Source organism: Sarcophilus harrisii, chromosome 5 (genome assembly GCF_902635505.1).
Source record: "Sarcophilus harrisii chromosome 5, mSarHar1.11, whole genome shotgun sequence".
Classification (NCBI taxonomy): domain Eukaryota; kingdom Metazoa; phylum Chordata; class Mammalia; order Dasyuromorphia; family Dasyuridae; genus Sarcophilus; species Sarcophilus harrisii.
In genome coordinates, this window is record NC_045430.1 from 270,882,638 (window position 1) to 270,900,657 (window position 18,020).

The 18,020-nt window shown below is 42.7% G+C and overlaps 1 protein-coding gene across 5 annotated transcripts in view; it reads right to left on the reverse strand.

Moving 5' to 3' along the window:
- Window positions 1–3,916: 3,916 nt before the first annotated feature.
- The window catches only part of CREB5 (cAMP responsive element binding protein 5), a 457,922-nt gene continuing 443,818 nt past the window's right edge, over window positions 3,917–18,020 (reverse strand). For 4 of the 5 annotated variants that reach the window (XM_031940517.1, XM_031940513.1, XM_031940515.1 and 1 more), the window contains one exon: window positions 16,827–17,212. In XM_031940517.1, the coding sequence (XP_031796377.1) occupies window positions 17,049–17,212 (164 nt within the window). In that variant the 3' untranslated portion in view covers window positions 16,827–17,048. Of the gene's footprint in view, window positions 4,785–16,826; window positions 17,213–18,020 lie in introns of those variants that run through there. The other variant, XM_031940514.1, reaches the window with a different exon arrangement.

The following is an 18,020-nucleotide window of genomic DNA, read 5'->3' on the forward strand; positions in this document are numbered from 1 at the left end:
TAGATGAGTCACTACAGCTTCATTTGCTTAATTATAAAACATCATGATAAGGATATCAGTGGCAGCGATCTACCTGGCTGTTTTGAAGACCAAATGAGATCACCTGTATCATACTTGACAATTCTCTCTTTTATATTATGCTTAATTTCATAATAACTAGGGGTCATTTTGCTGCAAGAGATGCAAGATTTTGGCATCCCAAAGATTGCTGTTGGGATCTATCCTGAAGGTGCCTTAGCATTATCCCCACTCCTGGGCATTTTTCCACCCTTGACCAGAGATCCTTTTGAAGAATGGATGAGACTTTAATGTTAAGTCTTTGGACCATATCATCAGTGTCCATTCTCACTCATGGGTTGACTCTGAGCTCTGACTGCCAAGCAATGTATAAAAAAATTAGTCAGCGTTCACAAGCATTTATTAAAAGCCTACTGTGTGTAAGCACTGTGCTAAGTACTGGTGAAAGACAGCTCACAATCTAATGAATGGAGAAGATAGCACTCAAACAACTGGATTCAAGCATGATACAAGGAAGAAGAAATAAGGGGGATGGGGAAAGACCATGATATGTGACCCCAGTAAATCACAGGCCCCAACACAAGCCCTCCCTCTGCAGATAGGATCACACACACCATAAGAAACAACAGGAGGAGGAAACTGGTTTAGGAGGAAACAGGAGGAACTGGTTGTGCTCATCACAACCTAACAGCTTCAATTCAAGGTTGTTTCTATGTCTTGAGAAAACATTGGACTCAGTGTCAAGAAGAGAGGATGGCAAGTTTCAATTCAACAAGTCAAAAAAAAGTCAACTCAATAAGCATTTATTAAGCACCAACTCTATGCCAGGCATTGTGCTAATAGCTGGAGATGTGAAGGCAAAAACAACTCTGTTTGCAAGCAGCTCCCGATCTACTAAGGGTGATAACCTGCAAACAAGATATACTGAGGATATATCAGAGAAAATCAGAGGGAAAGCATTAGCATTCAAAAGACAGGCTTTGGGAAGGAGGTAAGAGTTTAGATGAAACGTGAAGGAAGCTGGAGAACTCAGAAGATAGAAATGAGGGAAAAGGATCCAAGTCATGAGTCAGCTAAGGAAAGTTGGGAAAGTTGAGTGTTACTTTTTCATGGAAGAACAAGAAGACCAGGGTGACGGGACTGAAGAGTACTTATTCAAGTACTGCAGAGGGAGAAAGGGGCCAGGCCATGAAGGGCTTCTCAAGCCACTGGAGCATCCACTTTAGGAAGATGTCTTTGATAGCTGGGAAAGAAGGGTGAAGCAGAAGGAGCCTGGGGCATTGAGTCAGAGGACCGGGATTTGAATTCCACTTCTGCCATTTGGGTGACATTCACCTCTGCAGAACTCATTTTCTTCAACTGTAAAACAAAAGGGTTGAATGGGTTAATTTGAAGATCTCTTCCCACTATAAATATATGATCCTATTATATATACATATATAATATATATAATATATATAAAGAGAGAGAGAGAGAGAGAGAGAGAGAGAGAGAGAGATTGAGATTTTATTCAGTCATTTGTCTTGTCCAACACTTTGTGACCCCATTTGGGTTTTCTTGGCAAAAATACTGGAGTCGTTCACCGTTTCCTTCTCCAACTACAGATGAGGAAACTGAGGCCTACAGAGTAAAGTGACTTGTCAGGATCACACAACTAGTAAGTGTCTGAGGCTAGATTTGAACTGGGGAAGATGAATCTTCCTGATTCCAGCCAACCCTGGCACCTAGCTGCCCTCTATACTTTTACCTCAACTATTAAAACACTTGTTAAATGAATGTATGAGTAAATGAATCCACTTATTTAATTTGATTGGGCTACTTGCTGTTATTTTCCAAGGTTTCAAAGGCACTTCATTGATGAGTATCCCAGAGCAATGGGACCCACTGGTCCGGTCCCTGTCCTTGGAGAAACACCTCGATGGACCTGTTTTCCTGAAACTCAGAGGGAGCCTGGACCCCTCTGCAGCCTTTCAGGCCTCCACTGGAATTCTCCTGCCCCACATCTCTTTCTGGAGCCCCTTTACTGTGAAATTCCTGCCTTTATCATTTGCACCTTTGGAATGACTCTTTTTATTAGTTTTTGGCGTTTTTTGCTGCCTCTGCTTTAACGTTCTCCAAGGAAGTCCTCAGAGATTGGGCTGATCTGTTTGCGAATGGGAAGGGATTTTCTTGGTATTTGCTTACACAACACTATCTGGAACTCTCTTCAATATTTTATCAGATCCAAAGGGTCGTTTTCATAACAAGGTATCAAATTTCCCGAGATAATGGAGAAAGGAGAAAAGAGGATCCTGCTTAATATCGACAAGATAGCATCTCCATATATTATTCTAGTATCAAAGAATTTGAATAACTTGATGGTAATGACAGGTATTGAGACAGGCTTCTTTTGGCTCATAAATATAGCTGTTAAAACACAGGACAGTCCGTTTAAGTGCTTCTCACTTAGCTGTTTAATCAGCTCGCGGACATAAAATGCACACAGTTCTGACCTGTACTCATCAGGTCACGCTTTTCTTGTAAAAAACTGTCCATTGGCCTATTGCATTATTTGGTCATTTGCATACCAGATTGAAGTTCAAATCTGCCTTGAGGCTAAATGAATCCTTGAAATAGATTTTTGTCCATTAGTTTAAAGAGCTAGAGATGCCATGCTATCGAAGTGACCTATTCCATCTGGTTGTAAGTTTAAATGTCAACAAGAATGAAATAAAGTAACCAAAGAGCTATGGGTATTTAAGTTCAAAAAATGGGAGGGCTAAAACCCTTAGGCCATGCAACTGTGAGACCTGGGACCCTCCTTGCTATTTTCCAGTCGGCTGATCAAGCTTTTTCATCTTCATTCTGTCTTTTGTCATAGAGAATTCACTTGGAGAAATTCCCAATTTTACTTGGGGAGTTTTGTCAATGCTTATGCGCTTTAAGGATAGTATATGTGTGTATATGTTTACATGTAGGTATATAATATACATCTGTGTGTCATATATGTCTATCTTCTCTTAAAATTTATTTATTTGTCATACACATTGCTTCATGAATCATGTTGGGAGGGAAAAATCAGAACAAAAGGGAAAAACCACGGGAGAGGAAAAAAAAAGACAGAAAAAAATGAACATAGAATGTGTTGATTCAATCTCCATATTCTTTTTCTGGACGGCAATGGCATTTTCTGTCCAAAGTCTATTGGGATTGCCTCAGATATTTATCCACCTTCCCATTGAGTCTCTCCATCTCCCACTACAATATAAACAAAAATACAGTTAAGCGAACCTGATGAATATATCATGGACCATTCTGACCTTCCTTCAACACTATATAGTCTATCACCATCTGCCTCTCCCAGTTGCATTTTCCTTTTGCCAAATGAGCGCCCCATTTCTGGTGGGCATTAAAGATCCCATAAAGAATTCCAAAGATTCGTTCAGTTTCTAATACTTCACATTGATTGCCCTAATCCCATGGTCCCAACAAACTGGCTACTGCTGGACTTTCTCAGGTCATAGGAAGATTGCTCCATATTTTATTGTTTTGAGGTTACTATTATTTCAATGAACAAACATTTGTTTTTCTTTCCCCTCTATTCCCAACTGAATAAAAAGAACACAATTAGTTAGGCAAAGCCAATTTCTGCACTGACCATATCTTAAAAATGCACGTTCCATTCTGCATATTGAGTCCATCCTATCTCACCCAGGAAATGGGTAGAATACCTTATATTCAGTCCTCTGGAATCATGGCTAACCCCTTTCTTTTGAAGATAAGAACATAAATGTCCAGAGAAGCAAAGCAACTTGACCTGTGTCACAAAGCTAGTATGAGTCTGGAGTAGAATTCAAATTCAAATCTTTTTGAAATTAAATTTTATTTGATTCAATTATCTAACAGTTATTTTTTTCTTCTTCAACTTCCCCCTCAGAAAAAACAAAAAACAAATAAAAACTCTTGCAACCAATATGCACAGACAAGCAAAAGAAATGCCCATGTTGGCCAAGTCTAAAAACGAAGGTCTCTTTCTGCATCTTGAATTCAATACTTCCCAGAGGAAACAGGTAACGTTCTTCACCGTCTGTCCTCTGGAATCATGGTGGAATAGGAGAAGTGTTTTTAAGTCCTTAGTAATTCAAACCCAAATCTTCTTTACTTCAAGTTCATTGCTCTAGCCAATACACCACACTATCTCTTATAGCTGATGGGTCTTCTGTTTAATTTCTCATCTGACCATTATGGCATCGGGTTTTTGATTTACTTTGCTAAGTGCTATCCAGTGCTGGGCTGGTGGTTGGAGATTTCTGTCTTTTCTCATTATCGTTGCTTCTCCAAACAATCAATAAGTATTTATCAAGTCCCCTCTTATGTGTCGAACTCTCCAGGTATAAATATAAAAGCGAGTCAGTTTTTGCTTTCAAGATGCTTACATTCTATTGAATGTGAGGAGTACAAAAGTAAATACAGAATATACAGAATACACGTATATCTAAACACTAAATAATATATGCATGTATGATACATATATGTACAGATACAGATACATACAAGTATATGTAAACACACACAATAAACACGAATGGGGGAATCAAGAAAAGCCTGGCTTGGGCGGCAATTGAGTTGAACCTTGAAGAGTCAGGGATTCTGAGAAGAAGCAATGAGGAGAGAGAGCCTCCCAGGCACGGGGGCAGAGCATCTCCAATGGAGACGACAATTTTCAGACTTTTTTCATGACCGTGACCCTCTTCCTGCAGTTGAATAGGGGCTTTGTTAATCCTTTCCTGTTAAAAGAAAAAAGAGAGGGCTACTCTTAGATTACATGGCACATTGATTTTCACGTCAACTTCTTTGACAATGACTTTAGCCACATTTTCTTGTGCTTTCTCGCTTAGATTATTTTGCATCAAAAGTGATCGTTCCCGTGATCAGCTTTGAGTCGTCGATCCCTTGCTTGATCACTAATCACTGCCCCTAAGAAATAACATGCTGCTACTATTCCAAGTGGCTGAATATTTTGCCAGCATGAGCAAATCATTTAACCCCAGAGTCTCAGTCTTCTCATCTGTAAAATGGGTATGATTGACTGTAATGCCTTGGGGTAACCAGCAGGCTCCTCTTTCTGTTGCCTTTTGGGAGAATGTTCAGTTTTAGTCCTTTAGAGTCTATGGTCTTATATAATCATATAACCCCAGCAGGGGCATTAAAAATATCATGCTGGTTCCCAAATGTAATTCAGCTTGCAATGCTCCTCCTGTGGAACCCAAGCTTCTACTCACTGTCTGTGTGCAGTCTCTGTTCAAAGTGCATTAAACTGATGGATGAGCTCCCTGCCTTGAGCCCTCCAATGGAACAGCGTAGTTGGGACAAATGGCATTCATTGCATCGTGTAGATGATGAAGCAAATTTCTTTTGAGTCATCGATCAAATGCATTTTCACATATGTTCTGTGTGTAGTTATACTTGCATCCCTAGCATCTAGCACCATACTTGGCACATAGTAGTTGCTTACTAAATGCTTATGTTGATTATATTTTTCTGTTATTCTTCCTGTTAGAATATAAACTCCTCAAGGGCAAGAATGATTTCACCTTTTTGTCTTTGTATCCCCCAGAGTCTCACATAGTACCCGGTATACAGTCAGTGCTTAATGAATGCTTGTTGACCAATATGTGACCGTGTTGACTTCCTTTTGAGGTGTACATTTTCTTCTTCCTTGGTCATGCCCCATACATGGACTGCTCTTCCTCCTTATCTCCACTTCCTGGCTTTCTTCAATCCCAGCCCAAATCCCATTATCTACAGGAAGCTTTTCCTGATCCCTATTAAGCCCATGCCTTCACTCTGTTGATTGTTTCCAATCTATTCGGTCTATATTTTGTAAATAGATGATAGCAGATTATCTCTCATTAAACTCTGAGTTCCTTAAGGGCAGGGGCTGTCTTTTACCTTTCTCCAAGTCCCCAGTAAGCTTTTGGTAAATATTTATTGATTGACTGTGAGAAGGTAATTTCCTTGAGGACTGGAAAGATTTCTCTTCTGCCTTTGGGTCCCCTAGAACCTAGCATAGTGCCTGGAATAGAGAAGGTGCTTAAAAAACATCTACTGATTGATTGATTGATGTAGGAGACCCTGAAATGTTTGAAGGCTTGACACAGGTAACAGGAACGTTCCAAGCAATCATGAATAATGTTAATGAATAATAATAATTATGAGGGAGAAAAAGAGGAAAGCATTTTATTTTTAAAAAACGAACAAAAAAGATGAGATGGCCAAGCTGTGAGATCAAGATTGTCTGCATGATATCATGGCAACACGAAAGCCCCTTCATATGTTGGAAGGTGATCTTACGATGAATTGAATAATAATGATGTTAACAGCTAGTTTTGGTGTAGCACCTTAAACTTTGCCAAGCACTCTACAAATGTCTAATTTTATCTCACCATAGCCTTTGGAAGTAATTGATATTATTTTTGTGGCCATTTTACAGATGAGGAAACTGAGGCAGACAGAAATTAAATGACTTGGTCAAGGCATATAGCTAGAAAATGTCTGAGGCTGGATTTGAAATCTAAGCACTATACCAACTAAATGCCTCCTTTATAGGACGGAATGGCCAAGACTTTCACAGGACAGCGCCATGGGAGTGAACATTCCCTCATCCTCCGGCAGCTGGATTGTGGCAGCAGCCTCATGATCAGTATCTCTGCCCCAAGTCTTCCCCCCTGCTCCAGTCCATCTTCCACTGAGTTGCCAAGTGGCCTTCCTAAAGCAGAGAGCTTTCACCCTTCCTCCCTTCCTTCGGTTCACTCCAATGGCTCTCTATTATCCACAGACTAGCAGATTCTAGAGCCCTTCATACCTGGCTCCTTCTCCCTTTCTTGACTTCTGACCCCTCCCTTTCCCCCTTGCCCTTTTGATCTAGTAGCATTTGAGTAAGTAGAAAAGCTGGGTTTCCCACTGTGACTCAAGTCACAGACATGAGGAAGTAGGATCAGGGGCAAATAGAGTCTCTCTGGGCATTAGTTTTCAAAAACTTAAGGCTAAATTCTAAGAATCTCCATACTTGTTTGCTAAAGGGGATGAAGGTTTGGGCCACAGAAACTCTTGAAGATGGTCTGGGGAGGGGTGTTACATAGGGTATGGTAAAAGGACTATGTGGAACCTGTGCTGCCTGAATTTAGGACTACTTCTAGTCCCCCCCAAAAGCTTGCCTAGGCTCAATGTAAGTCTTTTGGACAGCTCCAATGTTGTGTCTTTGCTTTTTGGTGGAGGCACAAAATAGAGAGAGAGAGAGAGAGAGAGAGAGAGAGAGAGAGAGAGAGAGAGAGAGAGAGAATGGGACTTGAATGGGAAGAGTCTAGTAAGACTTTAATTTCCTTAGTATTAAATATCCTGCATTTCACAGTGATGCCTAAAATTGTACTCACTTTTAAAGTTCCCCATAATCTCATTGTTGAGTCTTATCAAGTTTGGAATTTCCTAAGCCCTCCAGATATTTTTCAGATGAATTGTCATTAGGTCACATTATTTCCTTTTGAATATGGAAATTAGTTTTTTGAATCCAAGTACAAGGTTTTGCATTTATTCCTCTTACCTTTAGCTGCACCCTCACTCAGAAACCTGTAATAACAGTTCTCTCTCTCTCTGGAAAATGTTCTAGAGGATCCACCAACCAGCTAAACCCATGAACCCCTCACAACTGGATTGTGGCAGTAGCCTCAATAGGCCTGTGCCTGAAGGAGGCAACTGTACAGATTTTGCCTCTTATTCATGTTCACAGGCTCAGAGGGCCATTAATTTGGCTCGGGTTGGGATGACAGACCTATCTTTTGACATATGAAGAAACTGAGGGAATTGAAGTGACTTACTCAAAGTCACACAGTCAGAAGTAGGATCTGAGCCCAATTCCTCAGAGTCTGGAGCCAGTGGCTGGGATTTACCGGCAAACCTTCCTGCAGCTGTGGAAGGAAGAGCTGCAAAGACAAAGAAGTCCAAATCCAAGAAGCTACCTTTGATTCTGTCATCTCCTCATTCCTTCAGGTTATCACCTGCCACTTTCTATGCTTCCTAAATAGCATTTCTTATTTCCTTTTACATGTGTAAGGGCGCGCACACACACACACACACACACACACACACACACACATTGTCACCATGTTAATTCACATTCTTGTTAACTCTTCTTTGGACCATTTTAACTAGTTTCTCAGGACAGGTTAGAGCAACGAAATCTAGAGTCAGGAAGACTTTATTTTACTGAGTTAAAATCTGGTCTCAGATACTTACTAGCTGTGGGACTCTGGAAAAGTGACTTCACCCCATTTGCCTCAGTTACCTTATCTGTAAAATAAATTGGAGAAGGAAATGGCCAATCACTTCACTGGCTCTTCCAAAGAAACCCTAAATGGGGTCGTGGACTGTTGGACACAATAGGAAAACAACCCAACCATAGCAACTCTATTTTCTATCTCTGATCTTTTCAATCCTTCTCCTAAATTATAGATCGGTTACATCATTTATGGGCAAAAGGAGAATAAATTTAGGGCTAAAGCATCTTTTAACAACTATATTCTTCCACGTATCTGTAGCACTGTGAGTCACAGAATACCCGAGTCTCCAAAGAATTAAAGTTGGGGGTCACCCAAAGGGCGATCGGGAGGTATTTGGTGGGTGGGAGCAGGCTGCAACACATTTCCAATGAAGGATTATGCCAAAAAATGGGGTAAGGAATGTTATCAGAGGGATGAATGGCTAGAAAGAGTCATCAGATCATTGGATCATAGAATGAGGGACTCTCATAGGCTGTTGAGTCCAACCCCAGCCAAGTTTTGCTACATACTATTCCCATTTCTTCCTTTGTTTTGGGCAACATGGATTACCGATGGTTACCTGAACTTGTCCTGGCTTTCCCCGTTTTCCATGTGTATTTGTCAGTGACCTCAGAGAGTGCCTCAGATTGTGCTTCAAGTCATGGAAAGTTTGAAAAGCTCACTGGTACAACTTGGAAGCACGTCTGCTGAAGAAATTCCCTTTAAGGATCCTTAAAGGCATTCACTTGTCTAACTCCCTACCTTCATTAAAGTTTTATTGTGTCGTCGTCTAACGTGGCCACAAAGGAAAAATCCCAGGTCCAGTTCTCGTCTTTCTCTTCTACGAACATGAGATTCCCTTCCCCTGTGCCCTGCCTCCCGATTTCAATAAAAGAGCCTGGTTTGGAATACCTCAGAGCGGAGACACAAGTGATTGGTGCATTTCCATATTGTTTAAAACACGGAAAAGTGAGGTTCAAATGGATCTTCTTCAGGAAGGGAATAGGAAAGAGCAGTGATGAACCACAGGTCTGCATGGCCTTGGCTTGCATATGGGGTGACATATGGTAGTGGGCAAATACCCAAGTTTGGGGAGAAGGACCCACCGGGGAACTTAGCTGAAGAGTCAGAAAAGAAAGTTCTTGCTCCCAAACTCCTCTGCACTGTCAAATGGTTCAACAACAGAAAGACATCCGATTCTATCAGTGGAAATTACATTAAAGATGTATTACCATCTGCTCTGCCTCTGCACTTTAGGGTCCATAGGGTTTTCTATCTGCCCTGCAGCTGAACCCTTATATGTGTCTTTCATTAGAACGGGAGCTCCCTGGGAAAGGGACTGCCTTACTTTTCTGTTGGACCTTTGCACATAGTAAGCACTTTATTCATTCCTTTTTTGTTCATATAGGTCAGCCAGATATAACTGTGCTGACTCAGATTTCTAGGTCAGACTGTGGACCATGAGCAAAATGGTAACTGGCATTTATATAGTGTTTTAAGGTTTGTGAAGCACTTTACAAATATCCTTTCTTTTGATCTTCACAACAACCCTGGGGTGAAATTATTACACCCATTTTACAATGGAGGAAACTGAGGCAGACAGAGGAAGTGACTTGTCCAGGGTCCCAGAGTTAATAGACATCTGAGGCTGGATTTGAACAATGCTCTTCCGGTGCTGCATCTACCCTAATCTAGCTGCTTGCAGATATCATTGAACACTAGTGAAATAAAAGACTAGTTAGTGTTTATTTCCCTACTCCAAGGGGAGTGTTTGGACCCTGAGCAGATACGGAGGGTGCTGGACTAATCTCCCTCCTCACTGTAGGGAAGACTGACACAAGGCTTGCCCAGCTGCTGTGAACTAGCCTTTCACTTGCTCCAAACATGATGATTATTTTACGTAGCATATCGTGAAGCAGTACTAGTGCCCTTCTTGACTCGGGATACCCCATCCCTGCTAGTCTCTTCCCTGGAAAAGTTGGGCTGGATTTCCTTCCAGGAGAGCAATGGTGTGAGATGAATCATCTCTGGGAAAACCAAGGGGAAACCGGGAGTGAGTGGCTGAGACCCCAGGACTGTGGCGAAAAGAAATCTTCTCCCTTTTCCTCCCTCCCTCCTTCCAAGGTATATGGGCAAGGTAGAGGGGATCCCGGACCTCCCCAGTTTGAGGCCACGGATGGCCTCGCTTCCCCCTCCTGCCCACACCCACAGATTCACCACACCGAGCTCTAGACCTTCTTTGCACTTGAAGGCTTTATTATATTGGAATTGCAGTGATATTATTAACATTTGTACAAATGCACAAAATCTCGTCTCTTCTCGATAGAAAGAGATGTAAAAATCTGACCGAGTCGAACAGTTTCAATGAACCCATTGTCCATTTATAACAATACATGTGTTCATGATGCAAGAACAACAACAAAAACAACAAGAAGCTTAACATAAAATTAAACATATCAAAGGCGGCAGCGAATATTTACATGTATGTACCAAAATGTTCTCTCCTCCCAGGAAGGAAGGTGGTTGCTTTACATAATTAAACAAAGACGAACAAACATGGAAACTTTTGCTGTTGACAATGACAAACAGCCCCAAACCCACAATTCCGAGTGACAGCACCTTTTGGAGGGCCCCCTCCTCTCACTTCCCCACTGTGGGCCATCACCACTCTTCTAGCTGTCCCCGTAACAGTCCTTTTCTGGGGGCTGGGAACCTCCAAACCTTTGAAGTTCCATCCACTAAGCTCTACCTCTCTAGAAAGACTCTGCCCTCTAAGACGCTTCTCAGAGGTAGCCCATCGGCTCTAGAAACGTCCTCATGAGGCAGAGATGGGTGTCGCGGTACCCAGGCAGGAGAGAGGAGACTAAGCCGATCGAGCCATTCCAACGGCTTGGAGCGTTTCCTCGGTCGTAATCACATCCGCTTGAATTCATTTCATACTATGTGCAAGGCACTGTACTGGGGATACAAGGAGAAAGCCCACTTCTCTCAACACTCCCCTTTCCTTTGACCATCTCTAGTCACGCGTGCGGGGTTGAGATTCTCAACGGGGAAACCGGACCGCGAGAGGCATGGGGGGCACATGGCCATTTCCAAGGGATATTTACACTAAGTCTTCTGGGCTCTGCCTTCTCTGTGAGCACCCTGAGTCCAAAACTCTTTTACAAAAGAAAAGGAAGCTTGTAAGATAGAGCTTAATCTAGGGAGAGTGAGCAGGGTGTAGGAAAAATCATGGCGATATTGATTTCTAGCATGCCAGATATCAGAACTGGGTCTAATTGTAACTCTGGAAACCTGCCCCATGAAGGCACAAGTCTGACGAGAGAGCCATCGAGCCCTGAACGAGTTCATCTGTGAACACGAGATCCGGGCTTTGGGCCTCTCTTCTTCCGACCTGGTGAGAAAACAAGCTTCCCAAAGAAAATTCATGAAAACCAGAATAAGAAGCAGAAACGTTCTTAAAACAATTTTAGCAATGGTCACTGGAACCATTCCCTCCCTTCTTCCCGCCCCCCTCCCCTAACACAGAAAAATAAAAAGAGATTTTAGAAGAGACTCATTTCCAGCTTTACAATGACTCTATGCACTGATAGAGTTGGGGGGGGAGTCAATTTGGGGATTAGGGGGCTTTTTTGGTATTTGACTTCACTAGAAATATTATTGCTTTTGCATTCGCTTGTCCTTAGGGCAGAGCCTAAAAGCAGGGATGCTGCCCCTCAGGAGATAAGGCGGCAGTCTTTGAGGGACTTAGAGCCCGCCATCTCCAGCCGCTGGCATCCCAGCGGCTCATTGCTACATTAGGTCGGAAACTAGCTAAAGTGCATCCACCATGTTGACCGCGAACAATCCAGCCCCTCACCCATTCAGGACACTTTGGTACTCAGGAAGAAAAAGGGGATTTGGAAAGCTAGCTGAGGCTCCGCTGCCCACATTTTGCATCTCAGCACATCCCCGTGCCACCAGGGGACGGCATGGAGGCCGAGGCTTTCGGGGCACTGGCCGGTTTTACTCCCTGGCATTTGCTTCTTTTCAGTCCCCATCTCGGGTCGCCGGGAGACCCAACGAGGCTTGACAACCACAGGAGATGCTAGCTTGTCCAAATCACCAGTGCCAACGTCTGAGCCAGTGGGAGAAGCGGACTTGCATGGAGTCATGGAAAAGGAGGGAAAACAGGCGAGGGGGGGCAAAGACAGGGAGAGGAGGGCCAAAGGACCGGGGACAGAGAAGTTGGGGGTGGGGGCAGAAAGAGAAATAGGAAAGGAACAAAGACACTAAAGTGCAATTTAAAAATATAAATAAGGTGAAAAGTAGAAAAGAGACTCCAACTTCCAATTGTCCTGATAGGCAGGGTTCTTATTCAAATCTTCACTTGCCATCTCCTTTCCCTTCTTCTAGGTGGAGCCCACTAGGGCTTTGGAAGTCCATGCCATAGGTGGGCTAAGGGAATGGTACTCACTGAAAGAATTCAACAGAAGCAAGGCGAGGCGCAGTCATTTGGACATTTGTGAGCCATGTCGGATGGCTAAAAAAAGCATTTCCAGTTATAATAAGGATTCCCCTTTAGCTGACCTTGGCTGCCTAAAATAAAAGGGCTCCTTGGAAAATCAAATAGGAAATAATTGCCATCATTGTTTCTCAGTGCTCAGAAGCAGATTGTAGAAAACTCAGAACAACGAAGCCCCAGAAAACCCCGAGTGTCCACCTAAGCAAACTTTTCCATCTCGAGACGGAGAACGGCCATCTGAGACCCCGGACAAGGGGGATACTGCACAGCTGGGCTTACTACAAACTAACACTTCCAAAAACGAGGATGGCCTCCACAAGAATACTGCTCAGATGGAATGTTTTAAAAATAACATTTATTAATAAATATGTTATAAAATTCTAAATGAAAAATTTCCTGTTGAAATGTTGCTTTGGTCCTCAAACTTGACTTCATAATTCAATGGATATAGTTGAGAAAATCTGACATTAAACCACAAAGAAGCACATTCTATCCTAGCTGAAAGGCTATTTTCATGGCAGTTATAGTTGCTTAAAAACATGGATTTCCTGTTCCCCCCCCCCTCAAAAAAGCATTTATGAAATTAATGACAAGCTCTGCTACTACTCTAAAATCTGTGTAACTGATGGGCAGATCACTACCTGGCCGTCTCCCTCTGCCTTGCCACCGCTTCTAATATGGGCTGTATTTAGTTGCATTGCATGGAGAAGCTCCCAGGGATATTCACTTCTCCTTAAATCATTCTCATCCTTATAAAACACCCCGGGAGCACAGTGTTATGACTGTGGCTTGCATAAATTGGCTTGGGGAGCGGAGGCATGCTAAGTGGGAGGACCAGGAAAAACCATGGAGCTTACAACACACAGCTTGACAATTATTGCAATCAAGTGGGGCCGGGATTTTTGCCCTACCTGTTTGGGCCTTGGATGTTGAGAAATCTCTCATGAAGCAATTAAGTTGTGGTACCTCGACTGGCGTGAGGTAGACACACCATCAGGTGTGCCCATCTGTGTTGCTGTTAGCGCCCATCAAATAAGGCCTGGGAGGCCCTGTTAAAGTTCCCAGGTAGCCTAGAAGAGATCTTCAATAGAGATGCTCTCAATAATGAACAAACTACATTTGGATGAAGAAAGGCGGTTTTGTAAACTCTTTCTCTTGGCCTCCGGTCAGGAGGTGCTCTTGGGAAAATGAGATTTTGTTCACGGATGAGATGGCTTTCGAAAGGAATGGGAGGGAGGAGGGGCTAGAGACACAATGAACATGTCATCACCTTACATGTCGAGACACACTGAACAGAAAGATTTTAAAGGCAAGGGACTGGTTTGGGGCAAGGAAGAGGATTCCGTGATGTTTTACTTAAGGTGCTAGAGAGCCAAGTTGGTCCAGGGGGGACATCCCCCCTATCACTCTGTCCGGCGTTGCCTTTGGCCGGAAAGCCATCCATTCTGTTCAGCATCTCCAGAAGTCCTGACAAGTCCCCTGACATCTTTTATTGCCTGCATTTCCCCATTGCTAATGAATACACCTAAAGGCCCTCGGTCTGGAAAGAAGACAGTTTATTCTAATTATACGTTTAGGCTGCTTTGCTACCGTGTGGTTGGCTTGGCCTGCTTAGCATAAAAAACAGACGTAATTGAGCTATATAGAATGCCCATCAGTCAGGCTGTCACGTTGCTGAATTAAGAAAAACTCAGGCAAGTTCTTAACCGTCAGAGGCTTTCAGCTTAACGGAGAAATATATCAATTAAGAGGCTGAACAAAAAGGAAAATCCAACCTTGATTTAGTGACATGTCACTCCTTGGGCTTTCTGATATCAGCAGTACAGTTTTAGAAGTCTGTTTCATTAAGAACTTCATAGACAGGAAAATGAGAAAAGTTTTGTTTTACTTGTGTCTCTCCCCCTTCAAAAAAAAAAAAACCATTAAAAAAAATCATAAAATGAACACTGCATTGGCCCATCTAGCCCTCGGATCCTCCTTTCCTACTTTTAGGACAGATGGGAAAGTCCTAGAAAGGAATTTCTAATGAAAAATACCTCCTCTTTTCAAAGCTAAGATACAAACGATGTGTTTCTTTCAAAACTAGTCCTTTTTGAGCACTTTCTTGGGAGGCAAAAATCAAGCAAACCCATCCAGTTGTTACCACTGGAGCATTTTTTAAAAGTGAACTATAGATTCAGTATTTAAAATACTTTAAAATTATATGTTTGTCTAAAATATAATAAAAATCCTTTACATTTATTTTTTTCTTACTTTTTTTTTTGGTTCTTAGACTATATAATCAAGTCATGAGTTACATGGTACACTCAAAACCTTCTTCTGAAAGCAGTCGCATACATGGCAAGAATTGTCGGAAAAAAATATCAATAAAGAGTTAACTGTAGTACATAAACTGTCTTTAAAATCATGACTTGTGACCCTCATATTTTTTTTTCCAAAGAGGCTCTATTCACTGAGGGAGGGAGGGAGGGAGGGAGGGAGGGAGGGAGGGAGGGAGAGAGAGAGAGAGAGAGAGAGAGAGAGAGAGAGAGAGAGAGAGAGAGAGAGAGAAGAAAAGGGGAAAAAAACCACATTCCACATTCATTGCTTGGGGAACTTTTGAGAAAAACTATAGTGCTGATCTTTAGAAGCAAACAAACCCACAGACAAAAAAAAAATGGAGATGAAGCACACCACCTGTCGAAAAAGTAAAAGTCTCATTGTCAGTTAGCACCACTGACTAGCTTATTTCAAAGAGACCAGCCTTGATTCATCGGGCAGCATTGAAATGTGCAATTTCACACAAGTTGTCAAGATGAGAAATCGAGAAATCATTTTGAGTTCAGCCGAGAACCTTCTTTGCCATTTTCCTGGTGTAACCTCCTTGGAGCCAAAGGCTACTTTCCATGTGATGGGAGGGTAGGAAAAGCACCTGTGGAAACACTGCTTTTTGTCCAGGACTTGACGCCACTCTTCCTTTGCCCATCAGGATGGTCAAGTTGGTTTCCCAGGCTTAAAACGGAAAATAAATCTCAGGCTATTAGCAGTCGATGATGGAACAACGCAACGTGTGTAGTGAATAGAGCCCCTCTGAGTTATTATATAGTACATGGATTTTCAGTGTTACAGACGGGCCATATAAAACCCGTTGTAATTCAAGGGTGTGATGTTATTACCCGTATCGGGCACTGACTCACAATACAAGCTTGAACAAAGCTCCCTTTCCCAGTGTCCCCACAGCTGCCTGTCAATAGCATTTCACCTGTGGCAAGGCTGCCTCTAACTCACTCTGTTTATTAAAAACATTAAATCAGGCGCACGAAACATCTCCTGGTTTCTATTTTGTAAAAACCGAGAGTTTAAATGAACCCCAGCTGTGGGTGAAGGGCTATTGAAAGCCAGAGCTAGGCCAATCGTTCTGAGGAGTGTGTTGTTTTAAAAAACAACTTTTTATTTTTAGTTCATTGTGGGGAGAAAAGGGGAGGTAGGCAAAGGAGGAGAAGAGGTGGAAATGAGAAAAAAAGGGGATGGAGAGAAAAGGAGAAATGTCACTGATGAGACAGGGAAGGAGAAAGGATAAACTTGTTAGGGAGATAATGAGAAAGTTCAGGCCAAGGGAATGAAAAGAGAGAAGAGGGATAGACATGTTAGAGAGATTTTTTTTGTCAGTTTTATTTTATTTACTTTGTTCAGACATCCATGTATTATATAATTTTCTTTAAAAAGAAAAAGAGAATAAAAACAACAACAGCAGCCGTGAAAAGATTCGAAATATACCTTGGGAATCTGGGGATGTCACAGGCCCAACGTTGGCGCTGATGCTTTCCCCCAGATGGATTCCCCCAGTTACCTCAGTAGGAGTTTCAGTGGAATATTCCATAGGGCCCATTGTTGGAGATGACCCACTTTCTCGATCTGAGGTCTTGGGGTTAGACTGAGAAGAATGAAGCCACGGCTATGTACAGAAAGAGGTCAGTTTATCAATGAATAACTGGTACCAGAAAGTCGAAGAAAGCACCAAAGTGTTTCCCAAGCAGATAGCATATTAATTGCATAACTCCCTTTTTTTTTTATAACTAAGTATAAAAGACACATTTTAATTATAACTATAAAAATGAACGAAAGCCAGTCTTGGAAGGGCTCGAGGAGTTTTCCAGGTTTGAGTTAATTCTAAAAATGCCCTTAGCGGAAAAAGGACGCTCTTGAGGAGGCGGACACTGCTCGTCTCGGCAGCAACGGGGGAGCCGGGAGTCTTAAAGGATGGGGTTCAGGTCTGTTCTGTGAGAGGCGAGCTGGCTGAGAGTGGAGCTTCCGACAACCTCGCTGACCGATGAAGAAGTGGTGATGGTATTGTGTTGGATGACCTGCTGCTGGGAGCAAGCCGGGACAGGGCTGGCCGGAGGGCTGCTTTCGGGACCTGGGAGAAACACACGCATGCATACCCCAATGTATTGCGCTGTTCTTGTACGGACTCGCAGAAGGCTGAGAGACACTTAGAGAAACATTTTTTCCAAATTGATGTATGTGAATTTCTCAACAGCTTCTCTTGGAAGGAAGTAGAAACTCTGTTTCCAAATTCCTTTTCCAGAGCTGTGACTTAATACCATTAAGTAACAGTGACCACAGTGGCAGAGACAACGTAGCACTAGCGGGTGACGGCCGGCCTCGTGCAAAGTCAGAAAAGACCTGGGTTTAAGTCCTGACCCCACTCACTCCGATTGCGACACTGTGGCCAAGCTAACTGAGCTTCCGATGCCCCAAACGCTGTCTTTTACGGAACAAATGCTAGCTGCCACTGTGAGGACCTAAGAAGTGTGTTATTTAAGCTATCTAGGCCTCAAGCTTCCTCAGCTGTAAACTGAGGGGATTGTTGCCAGATGACCTTGAGCGTTAAAACTGTGATTTTGAGACCCTAGATAGAAGTTTCCTCATTGTGCAATCCCACCTTCTCTGCATGACACCAGGTTTAGCCCCTATAAGTTTTAGGGTCCAGACAATTCCATAAGACTCTAAGTTAGAGTCGAGTAACACCTACTATGTGGAAAGTGACCCTAAAGCTGCAAGGAACCTCACCGGCCACACAGCCCCATTCCTTCATTTGACGGATGAGAAAATGGGGGATGGAATGGGCCCATCACATAATAAGTGGTAGGGTCATGATTTGAACCTGGGTCTTCTGATATCAAATCCAGGACCCTTTCTACTTTCATACTAGGCTGCCTCTG